This window comes from Nicotiana tomentosiformis, chromosome 2 (genome assembly GCF_000390325.3).
Source record: "Nicotiana tomentosiformis chromosome 2, ASM39032v3, whole genome shotgun sequence".
NCBI lineage: Eukaryota > Viridiplantae > Streptophyta > Magnoliopsida > Solanales > Solanaceae > Nicotiana > Nicotiana tomentosiformis.
The window spans coordinates 153,839,302-153,857,168 of NC_090813.1; the positions used below are offsets into that span (position 1 = coordinate 153,839,302).

General features: G+C 39.4%; 1 protein-coding gene across 3 annotated transcripts; it reads right to left on the reverse strand.

Moving 5' to 3' along the window:
• Window positions 1-352: 352 nt before the first annotated feature.
• LOC104115748 (delta(24)-sterol reductase) lies at window positions 353-4,585 on the reverse strand. Of its 3 annotated transcripts, none has more exons than XM_009626441.4 (4): window positions 4,455-4,500; window positions 2,607-2,666; window positions 1,197-2,470; window positions 353-1,056 (listed from the first exon to the last, which is right to left on the reverse strand). In XM_009626441.4, exons 3-4 carry the CDS (start codon window positions 2,442-2,444, stop codon window positions 601-603), a joined length of 1,704 nt encoding a protein of 567 aa, XP_009624736.1. In that variant the 5' UTR covers window positions 2,445-2,470; window positions 2,607-2,666; window positions 4,455-4,500; the 3' UTR covers window positions 353-600. The 3 variants fall into 3 exon arrangements, with proteins under 3 accessions (XP_009624736.1, XP_070052358.1, XP_009624735.1); XM_070196257.1 differs by having other exon boundaries at window positions 2,628-2,666; window positions 4,455-4,480; XM_009626440.4 differs by lacking the exon at window positions 2,607-2,666 and having other exon boundaries at window positions 4,455-4,585.
• Window positions 4,586-17,867: the final 13,282 nt, after the last annotated feature.

Here is a 17,867-nt window from a genome sequence, read left to right on the forward strand (position 1 = left end):
AATGATTAAGGATATGTTTGGTACGAAGAAAAATATTTTTAATTTTCTCATTTTTGGTTGGCCTAAATGTTTTGAAAAATAATTTTCTCATGAACTTAGGAAGAAAATATTTTTCTTGTCAAGATAAAAAAAAATATTTTCCAAAACTAATCCTCAACCTTCCACATCCCCACCAACCCACCCCACACCCACTCACGCAACCCACCCCAACCCCAACCCCAATCCCACCTACCTACCCACTCCACCCTAAATAAAAATATTATTAATAATACTTTCTTCATGTTATAGATAGTTTTTTTTTTTCATTTCAAAAAAACAAATGAATATTTGATCATATTTTAAGAAGGAATCCTGAAGGAGAAATCATAGCATATCAAAATACAAACAGCATATGAAACATGGCTTTCCATCAAGTTTCAACACAAATTCTAGTTTAGCACCAAATCAATAGTTTAACTAAATCCAGTCTAGCTGATTAAAAGGAAAGTCAAAGCTGCCATTACAGGCAAACAGACAAAGGGAACTAACAGATAGATAATTCAGACACTGCACAACAGAACTGAGAAAAGTAGAGAGAAGTCCATGAAAACCAATCTAAATTCAATCCGCGGGCTCATCAACTTCAGGGGTCTCAAGTTCAGCTGTTTCTTGCTCAGCATCTTGCACCTCCTTCTCCGTCTTCTTTCCTTTCTTGGACTTATAGTACACGCTCATGAATGTTCCAATGGCTCTGTACTTTTTCCTGCAGTGTTCGTATAGGCCGCCATCAAACATCCTCCAGAAGTTCTTCTCTGTCAGCTCGGAGACAGCATATTGTGGCTGAAATCCGTGGTTTTCGATCAACCAATTCTCCAACTGACGGACTGCCTCTGCACCATCATAGACCTCACCCCTCAAAACAGGTCCGGGAGCATAGTAGACACCAACATCGGTGTACATTTGAGCATATGGTGAGTCACCTTGCCTGCGGTGCAGCTCAAACCCTGGTTCAGGATACACCATGGTTTTCAATGGCAGCCTGTAGAGTCGGTGTGGGCAGAGCCAGATGGGATACACCTAAAAATTGTTAAGAGGAACTTATACAATGAGAAAATATAGCTGAAAGAAACAACAAAATCTAATACAAAAGGTACACAAAAGTATTTCCTCTTCTAGTTCATTTCTTTTCTGAAATGGAAAACATATGTAAAATTTACCTCCATCTCACGGTGGACCCACTCGAGAGCATCTCCAACCTTGTAAAGAGGAACAAGCAAATCCTGAATGACATGCATGTCATGGTAATAGTTCCTAATGGCCTCGCCTTGAGTAGCTTTAAGTAGAGAAACCTTGGGCGGCATGAGCCATCCTAAAAGATACCTAAACCACCACTGATCGCCAAATGGAAGGATAAGTTTCCCTTCCCAATACAAGCACCTTGTGTGCCTGTGGTAGTATTCCCTAGTTGGAATGTACTCTACAAATTCCCCCCTCTTCAGGGCAGTTTGAGCATGCTGGTAAAACCAGGGTTTGAACCACCAACCGACACTATTGATCACATTGCCCTTCTGCTTGGCCTCTTCTTTCGAAGCATATCTACCGGTCATGCAAACAGCTTCTGTGGGATTGTACACCATGGTTTCTACAAAATCTGGAACCTTGTCAGGATTATCCTGATCTCCGTCTCTAGGTGCAAAAGAATCTATATAAGCCTGCGCAATCTCTTGCAGATTACCAACTACTGGTTTATAAGTAAGTTTCATGTATTCCTTGATAGGAATGAGCTTGATCTCAGCTGAAACGAGAAGCCCCAATGTCCCTTGAGACCATGGTATAGCATAGAACAGATCAGAATATTCATTGTCCTTTGTAGCTCTAACTACCTGCCCATCCGCTAGAATAATCTCATATGACACAACAGTATCGGAGAACAGTCCATAAATGTGAGAGCTTCCTTCAATCCCGTAGCCGTTGATCAGACCGCCAACAGTTAGATCATCAAGCTCAGCGACAACTGCAAGGGAAAGATTCATAGGGACAGTAACTCTAGATATTTGGCCCATATTGACTAGAGGCTCAACTCTAGCAACCATTCGCTCCTTGTCGATGTCAAGGACGTTTCTAAATGGAGAAAGATCAACTTCAAAATGACGAGCACGTTTGTAGTCCACATTTCTCATTCCAACAGCAACCCAGGGTTTCCTAGCTGTGCAGACAAGACCATCCTTAGATGCATTCCTCTCTTTTAGACGCTTCACAACCTTTTTAACATTATCGTCATGCTCCTTCTGACGCTTCTTGAAAGATTTGCAATCAGACCTAACATCCCCTAAATATATGGAGAAGTAATACAGGAAGGAGAGAGGAAGGACGAAGAAGATAACAATGATCCATCTGAATTGGACAAGATAGTCCACCAAATTCTTCTTCCTCTTGGGACGAAGGGGAACCTCAAGATCCGACATTTTGGAAGAACCGGTGCCAAACAGAGCTGCCACAAGCACGAAAACACGTTATGCGCTATAGACAAGAATGCAAGTCAGCTTATCAAGATAAAGCTATAAAGCTTGACACTAATCTAATAAGACTGGAGAATAAAAGGAAAGCAAATCATCAATCACACCTACCACTATTCCATATTCACGAACCTTGTAATATATCACATCAATCACGATTTTGCATCAGGACTTCTCAATAAACAAGTGATTATGAACATTTGGGAAAAAAGAAAAATATCTGTTAGCCAGAAATGATTAGAAGAAAATTTGAATCGGAAACCCTAAACAAGAGTGTCATATGTGCTCTGTAGACCCAAAACTGTTCTAGGCACACAAAAAGGCAAGCTTCACAGAAATGAACCCTTCAGAATGGCCAAGAAAAGAGAACACTTATCTCACATCCACTTATCCATGATGTAAATGACACAAAAGAAAGAAAACTCAAGGCCACTTCTAGTAAAACAGGAAGATGCATAAGATTGCATAAGCTCATTAATGAATAATGATGTTATGGAAAGTCAAAATATCACTTGAACTAACATCATTAGGCAATAAATGAAATGAAAAGAAGTTCAAGGTAGTTCATAACCTAAGTGGGAGGCCCCACTAATTTAGCTAAAGTAGCAAGAGAAGATTTTAATTATACATTCTTTATGGTAACAAAGCCATTGATTGTGCTCTCTTTGTTTCTACTGATTGTGATGGTAAATTCAACTGAGGCAAACATAAGAAACTACAGATCTAATGCGAATGGTATGGTAGAAAGATAAGACATAGGAAATAGAATAAACAACGAAACAATCTACCAGAAGCATCATCTATTAAGATCAGCAGAATATTCTACTAATAGGTCATAATTCTTTTGAGCAAATACTTCCATCCATCTACTTATAATTCTGAGGAGTCTAAAGCCAGTGCAGTATAACTTGAAACAAGACCAAAACCAAATCCTCAAAATGGCATAGCTTATTATTACAGATTACACTAAGTAGAGCTTGACTTTACTCCAGATCTGCACCTTTTATGTGGGAATCCCGCAAGAGGCAATCAAAAAAATAAAATGTGGTGTGGTTTGTGATTAAATTTACCTCAACCGCAGGAGTGGGAACACACCTTGCAAATAAAACAAAAGGTTTAAATCATTGGTCTTAATCATTTAGATCTGAAGACATTATGGTCCAAACTCAACTTGTGGACATGCTTCCCAAATTTCAGATCCACATTTTGCAGGCCATGCATAAAGCAGTTACTATTTCTTTACAAATGAACAACATAACAGAATAAGTACCAAAATCCAGCTTATTTACAAGATTTTAAGCCCTCTCAGTTACAAAATTAAAGCACCTGACACCAAGGAGAATCATTTTACTCTACCCTTCTTCACTTAAATATCAGGCTTAGTTCCCAGGGCTTGAACCTGTGACCTAAGTCACAAGTCCCTCAACCTTCGTCACTTGAACTAAGCCATGGGGACCCTTACACAAATGAGAATCATAAAACAAAGAATGTAGCAAAAACGTAAAGGAAAAGCCAAAGTTATTCTTTTTACACAAAGAACTAAGCAGAGAAAAGCTGCATGTTAAGAAAAGAATTAAGCAGATATTAAAAAGGTAAAGTACGCAAGCAACCAAGCAACAGTCAAGAAACAAATAAGCAGATCTATGCGATACATTATAAAAAAGCAACAGATTCAGCAAAGACTTTTTGCAGATCTACACACAGGAAAAAAGAAAGCCAAAGAACCCTTTTTACCCCAAGATTTAAACACCCTTAAAAATGACATGCATGTTACACAAAACAAGAGCTTTTCAGCTAAATTTTTAATTTCTACCCTAAAAAACAGAGTCTTTTACTTCAAGATTCAGTCCACATCTCAGCTGTCACAAGAACACTAGAACAAGATTTAATCTTTAGCTAAAAAGGAATGATTTCAGAGAAAAGTTAAAAGTTGAAGAGAGTGGAGTGTAGAGAAAATACCTGACAGGTGGATTAAGCACTGGGAAGAACCCAAATGATGAAATGAAGGATAATGGTAATAAGAGTGTGTGCGCGCTTTAAATAAGAGCCTACCTGTAAGCTAGGGGTATTTTGGGGAAATTATCTCCGACTATCACACCAAAAATATTCAAAATTTTCAACCTTGTTTCTTTTTTATTTTAAATAAATTCTGAGTATTCCTTAACCAACAAAAACTTTTCGTCTTTCAAAGCTTATTCAGACTTTTAAGAAAAGACATTGAATAGTTTTACTAATATGAAAATTTATTTAAATTATTTTTTATACTTTTTAAAATAATATTCCCACTAATAACAGCAATGAATAATTCATGGAAAAAGTGATGAATGACTTTTTATTAAATAGTTTAAAATAAATTTAGCTTATCAAAATGAATAACGTTAAAATGGAGATGATAACTCTTTTTTTTCATGATACCACAAAATGTGGTATCCTACCAATTCTTTGATGACATACATGATACATTCAAATATTTGCCAAAACGAGAATCAATTTTTATGGTAACATGACAAACTATACAAGCTAGCGGTAAGTGGTCCCGTCAGTGGTTTAAAAAGGGAAAAGGGCTAGATTTACTGCTTTCGTCCACGTTGAATCTTAGTTATACTTTCCGAACAAATATATCCCTGCGGATACCATATTTGTTATATATATACCTATCTTTAACAGAAGACTACCATAGCGATCACCATCTATTAAAATTCCTATGTAGCATTATATTTGGATGAGGTGGACGCCACGTGACAGGACACTTCAGCACTTTAAACCTATTTCTCTCTCCTCCCGTACCTTCTCTTCCCCTACCATTTATTCTTCCTTAGAATCTCCACCCAAATCAAGAAGAAAAAAAAGATTTGGTATATAACAGTAGTAGACACCGATAAATTTTATTTATGGGAAAAAGAATAGCAATTAGAGTGAATACCACAAACATAATATGGGGTAATGTAACGATTTGGCCGGTCATTTTGATAGTATTAGCATGATCCCCTATTTACTGCCTCCCTTATATCATTTATGCTTATGTGACTTGTCGGGGGATTTGTCTTTGATTTTGGAGTGAAATGGGACACTTAGTCCCTAAAACGAAAGCTTAAGTTCTAGAAATTTGACCGTAGTTGGAACTGTGTGAAAACGACTCCGAAATGGGGTTTCGTCGGTTCTGTTAGCTCCGTTGGGTGATTTTGGACTTAGGTGCGTGTCTGGATTGTCAATTGGAGGTCTGTAGCTGAATTAGGCTTGAAATGGCGAAAGTTGGATTTTTTGGAAGTTTGACCGGGAGTGGACTTTTTTATATCGGGGTCGAATTCAGATTCCGGAAGTTGGAGTAGGTCCGTAATGTCAATTATGACTTGTGTGCAAAATTTAAGGTCAATCGAACTTGATTTGATAGGTTTCGGCATCGAATGTAGAAGTTGAAAATTCTTAAGTTCATTAAGCTTGAATTGGGGTATGATTCGTGGTTTTAGCCTTGTTTGAAGTGATTTGAGGTTCCTCGGGAGATCCCCGTACTGCATATTTACTTTTGGGACTACGAGGTGGTTCCTAGGGAGATTCTCATGTACTGTATATTTACTTTTGGGACTACGAGGCGGTTCCTCGGGAGATTCCCATGTACTGCATATTTACTTTTGGGACTACGAAGCGGTTCCTCGGGAGATCCTTTGTACTGCATATTTACTTTTGGGACTACAAGGCGGTTCCTCAGGAAATTCTTTTGTACTGTATATTTACTTTTGGGACTACGAGGCGGTTCCTCGGGAGCGCCCCCAGTTATTTACCTCTATTTGTTATGTTGTTCACTCCTCAGTCATCTCATTATATTATTATATCCTCTGTCTTATTTTTCTATTATTTTCAGTAGGGCCTGACCTAACCTCGTCACTACTCTACCGAGGTTAGGCTTGGCACTTACTGGGTACCGTTGTGGTGTACTCGTGCTACTCTTTTGTACATCTTTTTGCGCAAATCCAGGTACCGCTTACCAGCCCAGATATCAGTGAGCTACTGTATACGGAGACTTCAAGGTACATCTGCCAGCATCCGCAGACCTTGGAGTCCCCCTTTATCCTTATCATGTTGTTTCCTTATTTTGGTTGACTCTAATGTATAGAGACACTTAGTATTCCTCTTAGAAGCTTGTGACTTATTTCTACCGAGTTTTTGGGAGTTAAAATTATTGAATTGCAGTTTATGTTTATTTCATATGTTGAGAATTGGGCTTCAGTTTTATTTTATGTATGTCCGCAAATTATTAGGTTTACCTAGTCTTAGAGACCAGGTGCTATCACGACAACTTACGGAGGGTGAAATTTGGGGTCGTGATAAGTTAGTATCAGAGCTCTAGGTTCATAGGTGTTATGAGTCACAAGCAGGTTTAGTAAAGTCTCGCGGATCAGTACGGATACATCTGTATTTATCTTCGGGATGCTATGGAACTGTTAGGAAAATGTTCACTTCTTTGATTCCTTATCGTGCGCATTTGTTGACTTCGAAATTCTAAACTCTTGTCTTTATATTCTCTCATAGATTGTGAGGACACGCACAACTGGATCCGATGATCAAATACCCATGCCCCTTGTTGAAGCCGCAAGAGGCTGGGGTCGGGGCAGAGGCCTAAGAAGACCACGTGGTGCAGCCAGAGCACCTACACGAGCTGTTGCAGAGGAACCACCAATAGCTCCAGTTAGAGAGCAGGCACCTGAGACGCCTGTTACTACCCCTGTACTTCAGGAAACTCTTGCCCAGATTTTGAGCATGTTTGGCACTCTAGCTGAGGCGGGGTTGATTCCACTTGCTCCTGTCACATCTCAGGCTGGGGGAGGAGCACAGACTCCCGCCGCCCGTACCCCAGAGCCATGGGCCCAAGTTGACCATGCCTAGAGATTATACCAGTGCAGCTAGTTGTCCCAGTTCGGCCCTAGGTTAGGGCAGCAGTTTCAGACGGGGGCAGCTCAAACTCGAGAGGTACAAGAAGTACCACCCTCCCACTTTCAGCGGTTTGGCTTTAGAGGATGCTGCAGGATTTTCTTGAGGAATGTCACTGTATTCTCCGTACTATAGGTATTATGGATTCTAGTGGGGTTTCTTTCACGGCATTCCAGCTTAGAGGAGCGGCCTACCAGTGGTGGCGAGCATACGAGTTAGATAGTCCGGCTGAAGCAGCTTCACTCACTTGGACTCAGTTTTTATATATGTTCTTGAGGGAGTATGTTCCTTGGAGTCTCAAAGATGCGTGGCGCGCGGAGTTTAAGCAGTTGCGCCGGGGTTTTATGACCGTATCAGAGTATGCGGTCTGATTCAGTGATTTGACTAGGCATGCACCAGCCTTGGATGCTACTGTTTGAGAGCGGGTTCGTCGATTTATTGAGGGGCTCCACCTTAGTATCAGATTCAGCATGGCCCGAGAACTGGAGATGGACATCGCATACCAGCAGGTGGTGTCAATTGCTAGGAGATTGGAGGGTATGCGGATCCGGGAGAGAGAAGAGAGGGAAGCTAAGAGGCCTCGGGATTCTAGCATATATAACAGTTTTCGTGCCCTAGCTGCAGCATGTCATGGTATAGGCTATGTGAGTCGTCCTGTTCATTCATCACTTCCAGCCGCCAGCGGTACTCCGGCCATTCCTAGGCCCCATGATCCCTATTATGCATCGCCAATGTCTAGTGTACCTCATGTACGGGGTGCTTCCAGTGGTCAGTCCAGTCGATCAGGCCCGAGCCAGTCACAGCAGCCACGTCCTCCGAGAACTTGTTTTGAGTGTGGTGACACTTGTCATATGGTTAGGGATTGCCCCAGATTCAGGAAGGGTGCACCTCCACAGATTTCGCAGGCCCCACCTATTCCACAGGGCCCTTAGGCTTCTCAAGCCATGATTACTGCACCAGCTGCCACTCCACATGCACAGCCAGCTAGAGGCGGAAGTCGGACAGGTAGAGGTCGCCCTAGAGGGGGAGGCCAGGCCAGATATTATGCCCTTCCTACTAGGACGGAGGCAGTTGCATCCGATTCTGTTATCACGGGTATTGTTCCGGGCTGTCATAGAGATGCATCAGTCTTATTTGATCCAGGCTCCACTTATTCTTATGTGTCATCTTATTTTGTCCCGTATTTGGGCGTATCCCATGATTCTTTGAGTTCTTCTATTTATGTATCTACACCCGTGGATGATTCTATTATTGTTGACCGCGTGTATCGGTCGTGTTTGATTGTTATCAATGGTTTTGAGACCAGAGCTGATTTATTATTGCTCAGTATGATGGATTTCGATATTATTTTGGGCATGGATTGGTTGTCACTCTATCACGCTATCCTTGATTGTTACGCCAAGACGGTGACGTTGGCTATGCCAGGTCTACTGCGGCTAGATTGGAGAGGTGCCTTGGATTATGTTCCTAGCACGGTTGTTTCATTTCTTAAGGCTCAACGAATGGTTGAGAAGAGTCCTGTGTGAGAGATGTTAGCGTTGATACTTCTACCGTGGAGTCAGTTCTACACTAACATCTCTCACTACCACTGTTTTAAGAGATGGAGGATGTAACGACCCGACCGGTCATTTTGAGAGTATTAGCCCCGATCCCCTATTTACTGCCTCTCTTGTATCATTTTATGCTTATGTGACTTGCCGGGGGATTTGTTTTTGATTTTGGAGTGAAATGAGACACTTAGTCCCTAAAACGAAAGCCTAAGTTCTAGGAATTTTGACCGTAGTTGGAACTGTGTGAAGACGACTCCGAAATGGGGTTTCGTCGGTTTCGTTAGCTCCGTTGGGTGATTTTGGACTTAGGAGCGTATCTGGATTGTCAATTAGAGGTCTGTAGCTGAATTAGGCTTGAAATGGCGAAAGTTAGATTTTTGAGAAGATTGACCCGGAGTGAACTTTTTTATATCGGGGTCGAATTCAGATTCCGAAAGTTGGAGTAGGTCTGTAATATCAATTATGACTTGTGTATAAAATTTGAGGTCAATCGGACTTGATTTGATAGGTTTCGGCATCGAATGTAGAAGTTGAAAATTTTTAAGTTCATTAAGCTTGAATTGGGGGTATGATTCGTGGTTTTAGCGTTGTTTGAAGTGATTTGAGGTTCCTTGGGAGATCCCCGTACTGCATATTTACTTTTGGGACTACAAGGCGGTTCCTAGGGAGATTCTCCTGTACTGCATATTTACTTTTGGGACTACGAGGCGGTTCCTCGGGAGATCCCCATGTACTGCATATTTACTTTTGGGACTACGAGGCGGTCCTCGGGAGATCCCCTGTACTGCATATTTACTTTTGGGACTACAAGGCGGTTCCTCAGGAGATTCTCCTGTACTGCATATTTACTTTTGGGACTACGGGGCGATTCCTCGGGAGCGCCCCCTGTTGTTTACCTCTATTTATTGTGTTGTTCACTCCTCAGTCATCTCATTATATTATTATATCCTCTGTCTTATTTTTCTATTATTTCCAGTAGGGCCTGACCTTACCTCGTCACTACTCTACCGAGGTTAGGTTTGGCACTTACTGGGTACCGTTGTGGTGTACTCATGCTACTCTTCTGTAAATCTTTTTGCGCAAATCCAGGTACCGCTTACCAGCCCAGATATCAGTGAGCTACTGTATACGGAGATTTCAAGATACATCTGCCAGCATCCGCAGACCTTGGAGTCCCCCTCTATCCTTATCATGTTGTTTCCTTATTTTGGTTGACTCTGATGTATAGAGACACTTAGTATTCCTCTTAGAAGCTTGTGACTTATTTTAACCGGGTTTTTGGGAATTGAAATTATTGAATTATAGTTTATATTTATTTCATATGTTTGAGAATTGGGTTTCAGTTTTATTTTATGTATTTCCGCAAATTGTTAGACTTACCTAGTATTAAATATTATGTGTCATCACGACAATCTACGGAGGGTAAAATTTAAGGTTGTGACGGGTAAAGAAAGAGAAAAAGGATACTCCTATATTGTATTGATCGAGAAGACGTTGTGTGAATTGGGGAATGCATTTGTGTTTTGATGACGTTTTCTACTAGTGAGAAAAAATAATTAGTGGAGTTAACGAAAGGCAAAGTGGCCTTGATAAGGTCCTTCTCCGGGAGGTTTGTGGCAGTTCTACGCGTTTTGTTTTTAATGTTTAGTTGGTAATGATTAGATTTTGTGATCATTTTTTTAATCGTGTAATTGGGTTTCTGGGTTACTTTACAAAATTTATGATTTCTTAAATTTTACACATTTGACTAGTAGGCAGTTGGTCAAACTTTTTGCACAGAAATTAATTGGCTGTAACTCTTATTTCTTTCGGGTGAAGTTGTTGTAATTGATCTAGGGAAGAAGAAATAAAGAGGAAGAGAAGGTATTGGGGGAAAGTAAAACAGGATTTGGTGAAATTGCATGTCACGTGCATCCATCTCAATCAAATATCAGGCCACATAAGAATTTTAATAACAGGTCATAGCCATGGTGGGAGTCTATTAAAGATAGGGATATATATGACAAGTATAATAGGGGTAAATTTGTTCCGAAAGTATAACGGAGGTAAAATGTCAACAATATTTGAAAGTAGAAAGATAAATCTGACACTTTTCCAAAACAAAAAAGCGTGAAAAGCCTCATGCATCTTTAAAAAAAGTTAATTTATAAACTAATAAAATAGCATAATAACACAAAAAGCATAAAATATATTAAAATTTTAAGAAAAGTAAAAAAGAGTTAAAAATATTAATAGAAAATAAAATATCTAGTAGAGGCAGACCCAGGATTCGATGATTATAGGAACACCGTTACATTTAATATAAATTTATCACTGGTCTTGAAGATTGGTACGGGAGCATCTGTCAATATCTAACTATTTTCTTGAAGATATTTTTAAGTATATATAAAATTTTGCAAAAGTTTCTGGGTGCCGCGACCCCTCTCCCTACGATGTATGCCCACCTCTGATCTAGCATGTTTTTACAAGTATAAAATATGCAATGTTATTAGAGTTATTATGAGATACAAATTAACTATAATGTCTTAACTTTATAATAAATAAGAAATCATAATTTATTAAAAAATATTATCAAACTACATATTTTACAATCCTAAAATAAATAATCAATAAACATTATTAGTACTATAATTTTAAATAATGTATCTTCGTGAATAAATATAAAATTACTTTTAAATAGCATAGTAGTAAAAGTATGATAATTTTGAGAAATATAGAACTTAGATATAAAAACTAATAGCAAGTGAAGATATATATTTCGACTATCTATTTTCAAAAAAATATTCAAATGATATTCATCCTCATTATGCTCTCAGTTAGTGATGGTAGGCTAGAACCCCGTATTTTTAATCATAGTTTGCACTCTAATTACTGTACTTTATTTGTGTTTGATTTTAAATAATGGTGATTTGCGCTTATTATATGTTTTTATGCCTTGCAGGAAATAATTTCGAACTATTAAGATATATTGGAACTAAATTGAACTAGTTGGAGCTTTGAAGTCTGAGTAAAAGCCCAAGTAATTAAACCGGGATCGCGTTCGGGGGTCGAGGACCAAGTCTGGATATCAAAAAGTGAGAAGAAAATTTACTCTGAGAAAATTTCACTACCACGCCGCGGGCGCGCCGAGCTAGTGCAAAATTACTACAGAGTAAAATTTTTAGCTCTCTGAAAAATCTCATGTGCGCGGCGCATGGGGCGACACGCTAGTACAAAATAGTGCCCAATTTTTTCCACTTCGGCTTGGAAAGGATAGTTTTATCCGGGCCCGTTCCTACATGGTATAAATATACAAAAATATGATTTTTAGAGGATTTTTGACATGGGGAGCTTTTGGAGAGCATTGGAGACTCTAAGGCACAAGGATTCATCATTCTTTCCTCAACTCAACACCCAAGTTTGGATTGGATTAATATTTTCTTATTCTTTAACTCTATTTTTGATGACTTTCTCCATATCTATGGAGTAGTTTACCTAAGGGTTTGAGATGATTTAGTGACTTGATTTTTATCTATGGATTTAATTATTGCTTGATTGCTTGAATTTATTGGAAGAGCTTTAACTCTAGTTGTGATTTTATTCATTAACGTATTTGATCGGAAGAGGAGCATAATATTGAATATTGTTGCAACGCATGCCTTAATTTATTTTGGTACTTCTTTAAAGTAATCCAGAAAGATTTTGCACCTATCATGTCATGACTCTTATTTCTCGCACTGATAACAAGTTTGATATTCTAGTTCTCTGTGATCAATTATTAATTGCTTTAATTTTAGTTTGTTAGTTTAGTATTAATCATCCCAAATCAAAGTGTTGATCATCCCGAATAATATTTAAGTCAGAAATTACTTGAACATTATTTAAATCCAATCCATGTGGAGACGATAATTATACTATACTATCTTTGGCTAGCGAGCATCAATTTCGTGTTGTGTTTTACGCTCGTCAGTTAGCAAGTATGCAGTACTATTGCATGTTATTTGAGTTTTCTCAATCTTCATTTTTTTTTGTAAAGAATCAAACTTTTATCATTTATTTTTTAAAGAATTTTGAGGGATCAATGTTAATTATGAAATTTAATACATGATATATATAGAAACTGTTGGGCGCAGCCCAAGCATGAAGCGTTAGGCATATTTTAGGTGCACAGTAGGGTACTTAGGGTATAAGCCTCACAAAACTAAGCCCCCATATGAGCCTCATGGCGTTATAAAAGCGCTCAACCTAGGGGCAATCTCCGGGCGAGGCCTTGAAAAGCCTTTTAAAACTATCATGTATTAAAAATATTCTTCAAAAATGTTGATCTCCCTAGCTTTTGTGGTGAACCTTAATCTTTCCATGGTGTTAGAGTTCGATAAATGATAGATCAAACAAGGATCGTTCCTTCTATCAAAGAAGTTTTTTTTTAATTCTCAGTACTTCTATGAGAGTGAACGATGGTGTCATTGGTGACTTTCAGTGAGATTTCTAGGTTTTCCTTCGGTTTCTTTTTGTGTTTATTGAACAAGGTTCGATATAGGATAAAATCGGTTCATAATAAATACTCGTATAATAGAGCGACACGTAGAACCGGAGACAGACGGAAAGCGAGACAGGTGAAAACCAAGATCGGAGGCAGCATCTTCGGTTGGCACCGGGAAGCCCCCGAAGGGAATATTGCTAATGAAGACAAACGAATGCCTGACACCCGATAACATTCAATGAAGAATATTCTGCAATATTAAATACACAGTCCATTTTAGAGGATTTTGGCACTCATAGCCTGTCGATACACATTCTTCAATGACCCCCATAATTGTTATTTAAGAGAAGTTTGATCCTAGGACCTTATTCCCTAGGTATAACTATAAATAGTGACTTCAACAGCCATTGTAAGAGACACAAATTTTCTGATAAACTTATGTTATACACTATTCAAAAGCTTAGTAACACTTCATTTCTTGTTTATTGATATTTGTATTGCTGCCTTCGGAAGCTCTGCCTTCGGTCTAGGGACTGGGGAGGAGGGACATCCTCCTCTTGGGTATCTGCGGCCGCTGGGGGTGATGTAACAGTTGCTGGTGGTGAAGGCGTGGCTGGCGAAGAAGCAGATGAAGCTGATAGCATTATGGGTTGAGGAACGGCTACGACAAAAGTAGTGCTACTTATTGGTTGCTCATCAACCAAAGTCGGAAGAGGCCCGGTACCCAGCCTCACTGTACCGGGAGCAACGGCTAGGACACTCCCCAGAGCACCTGGATGTCATCCTCGATTGGTGTTATTAGCTCTTCAGATTGAGCATTCTGTTGAGATGATAAAGGTCGTTGTCTTCCCCTTCATCACTGACTTCACCATCATCATCAATCACCACAGTGGTTGCGGCAGGCTTGGGCACGACATTCTTCACCCTTTTATTTTTATCCTCAGACGTAGAGGAACATCGCCTTTTTTGTTGCTTGTTCTCCAGTCGGGGACTCCGAGAGAAAGTACCTGCACCGGAAGCAGGTCCGATGGCGCCTGTTTAGGTGAAGTCCTCGTGCAGCAACCTCGCTGCTTCTGTGGGATCAGCCAAAACGTCCTCCTTGGGGATGGTAACAGGGTCCTGCAGAATATTTGAATTCAACGGAAAGAGAAGTTAGCCAATTTTCTTATACGTGAGGTAAAAACAAGATTGGTTCGAGAATCAACTTACCTTGATTTTGGCCTTCCACCCGTATTTGAGTGCCAGTTCTTTTCACCGACGGGTCTCAGGCGTGGTAATATCCAAAATCTTCTGAACCCACTAGTCCAAGCCTTCAACCCTTGGTGGTGTCCACCGAGTTGCTGAAATAGTGAAAAGAGAAGGATCAAGAACATCAAGAAACAACCTTTAATCAGGGAAAAGACAGACGTTGAACTTACGTGTACGAGTCCATGACTCGGGGAAAGATGGAGTTGTTGTCGAGATGATGTCACTGGTGGCAACTACAATGAACGACTCCATCCATCCACGGTCATTGTCGTCATTCATACTGGTGAGCAAAGAATGATGACCACGTTTACTGAAGTTTATCACTCCCCCACGAAAGATTTGGGAGAGTAAAAATTCATCATGCGGGCCAAAGAGAGGTCTTCCCTCGTCTCCTGGCATAGCCTCCGTAGACAGGCTACTGTCCGCCACACAGATGGGCTTACCTATGCCAAGCAAACTTGATACCGGTAGCAAAACTCCAAGATTACAGGGTCAAGTCCCCCGCCCAATGAGAATGGGCCCAAAGTGAAGGGATACATGTAAACATATGTAAAACCCTTCTTAGGGAAGGTTACTCGCTCCGCTAGATCGGGAGAGATGGTGTTCAAATCATGGCAACCACAGTCCTCCTTCACAGCAGGAATGTTAGAAGGACGAATGGAAGAAGAGTACACACCAACAGCCCATGTGCGGGAGGTAGTAGAAGGAAACCTCTCTTCAAAATCCTGGGTTGTACTGAGCCTTCTGAGAATAATGGTGCTCACCGTAAGAGGGGCAGCGTCATCGGTGCTTTCTTTGTTTTTTGAAGAGCTTGAGTTCTTGGAGGAGGAGGCCATGGTTAGCAGAAGGAAGTAAGAATTCTTCGAAGAAGAATGTTAAGGAAGAGTGAAAGCAAGAAAGAGTTGAGTAAGAGAAGTTGAGAGTGTTCAAAAAATTATAAAGTGTAAAAGAAGAAAAATGAGGTGTATAAGCAAAGGAATATGTGGCTAAAATCGTGGCCATGATTACCTCGAGAACTGGTGAAAGTATTGCTAAATCGTGAAGTGACGCGTGTTCGGGGCATTAAATATGAAGAGATGTGTGTCTAATCAAGCGCCAGAAACTTTTCAGAGGAGATCAGAAAATTTTCTGCCAAGAAAGTTATCTTCACCAATTTTCCGATGGCACAAAGATGTGCCACCGAAAAGGAGAGGGTCTATCTGTATACGGTAAAACCGGTTCATATTAAATACTCATATATTAGAGTGACACATGAAACCGGAGACAAGTAAAAATCAAGACCGGGGGCAGCAGCTTCAGTTGGCACCGGAAGCCCCCGAAGGGAATATTGCTAATGAAGACAAACGAATGCCTACCACCCGATAGCATTCAATGAAGAATATTCTGTAGTATTAAATACACAGTCTGTTATAGAGAATTTTGGCATTCATAGTCTGCCGTTACACATTCTTCAATGGCCCCCATAACTGTTATTTAAGAGGGGCTTGATCCTAGGACCTTGTTCCCTAGGTGCAACTATAAATAGTGACTTCAATAACCATTGTAAGGGACACGAATTTTCTAACAAACTTATGCTATATACTATTCAAAAGCTCAGTAACACTTCATTTCTTGTTTATTGATATTCGTATTGCTGCCTTCGGAAGCTCTGCTCCCGGGACCAAACTATTTGCTGTCTTATATCGTTTTCAACGCTAAGTTTTGCATTTTATTTAATTTATTTATCATTTTGGAATCAAATCGATTCGTTTGTCTATAAGCCACGTTATAAATTCAACTGTACTATTTTACGGGTAAATAAATTCTTATATTTTCGAGTAGTTGAAGAAATTCAATAAACTCTCTTCTCTCCCAATTTATTTGGTATCGACATTTCAGGGAGGCTTATACTGAAGTGAGGCTTTGTTACAAGGCTTCACTTCACAACATTGCACCCCAATAAGGTGACATGTGTCCTATTTTAAGACTAAAGGTTAAATTATTTGTACTAAATTTTTGAATCAAATCATACTAATTTATCAAAGTTAAGCAATAAATTAAGACGGGAATGAGTATTAATTATCTATAATTTATTGATAACCTTGTTTCTAAAGACTTGTGTTATGTATTAATTGTGTTGTCGTAAACACTCGGTACGGATAAATTTTTACCATTTAAATAATTAACTAAATCAGGATCTTAACTATGGTTAGGATAACAAATGTTTTCATATCAAATTTTTGAACTATAATTCCTTCTATGTATTAAATGCATGAACTTTCAATAATTCCTTCTATTTCCTTCGTCTTGACACCCAAAATAAATATTTGTTTTAAGCTTTTAGTAGTTCTGTGATATTTCTTCATTCATTTTGAGAGCTGTTTACCCGAAAAACGGATAGAGTTGAATTTATACACAGTACTAAGGATATGTGGTGCAACGCAATACAAATCGCAAGGATAAATGAAAATATCAAGTATAGATTGTGAAAAATGCAAAAATAGACAAGGTTGTAAAGAAGATGAATTTTAGGACTAAACAAGTGGAATCAAATTAAGAAGCTTGAAAGGACAACTCTTCACTATAGAAGAATATGATGCTCGAATTACAATGTTAGCAAAAACTTGCCTCTACAGAAATGATAATCATCCCCTTTATAGTAGATGGATCTTACTTTAGATATAAAAAAAATACGTAGTTGGAGCCCTATGATAAATCAGCTTTCCCACAATTCCTGACAAGATTCTCTCCTCTAGTGGGATTGCAACAGCTCTTGTCTATGAGCTCGATATTGACTCGAGTTTTTCAGTCTTGACCCGAGCTCTCGATCATGGCTTGAGCTCGATTCTGACTCGGACCCTTGAATTGATTCGGGGTCAATGTTGGTCGATCTCTGGATCATAAGTTCGACAACTTTATTTTGCATCATAGTTCGATTTGGATTCGAGCTTGATAATAATATCGAGCTCGATATTGATCGGCCCCGCGGACTCGAAGCTTATTTGTACCATCTTCGGAACCCATCTCGAAGTCTTACTTCGATCTATTATATTTCGAACTCGATCAATCGTAGGAAGGCCGAAATCTATTTCAACCGTATACAGATAGTCCCCTCATTTCTGAGGAAGAATGTGGTGAGAAACGATATGATTTTTCAACGGCTCGATCGGATAATAAGTTGGCATTTACATTGGGCTCGACCATGAT

Excerpts from the sequence above, each read along its gene's own strand:
- LOC104115748 (XM_009626440.4), bottom strand. The coding sequence starts at position 2,444 with ATGTCGGATCTTGAGGTTCCCCTTCGTCCCAAGAGGAAGAAGAATTTG. Across the intron at positions 1,057-1,196 it reads GGGTCCACCGTGAGATGGAG|GTGTATCCCATCTGGCTCTG; the intron begins GTAAATTTTACA and ends AACAATTTTTAG.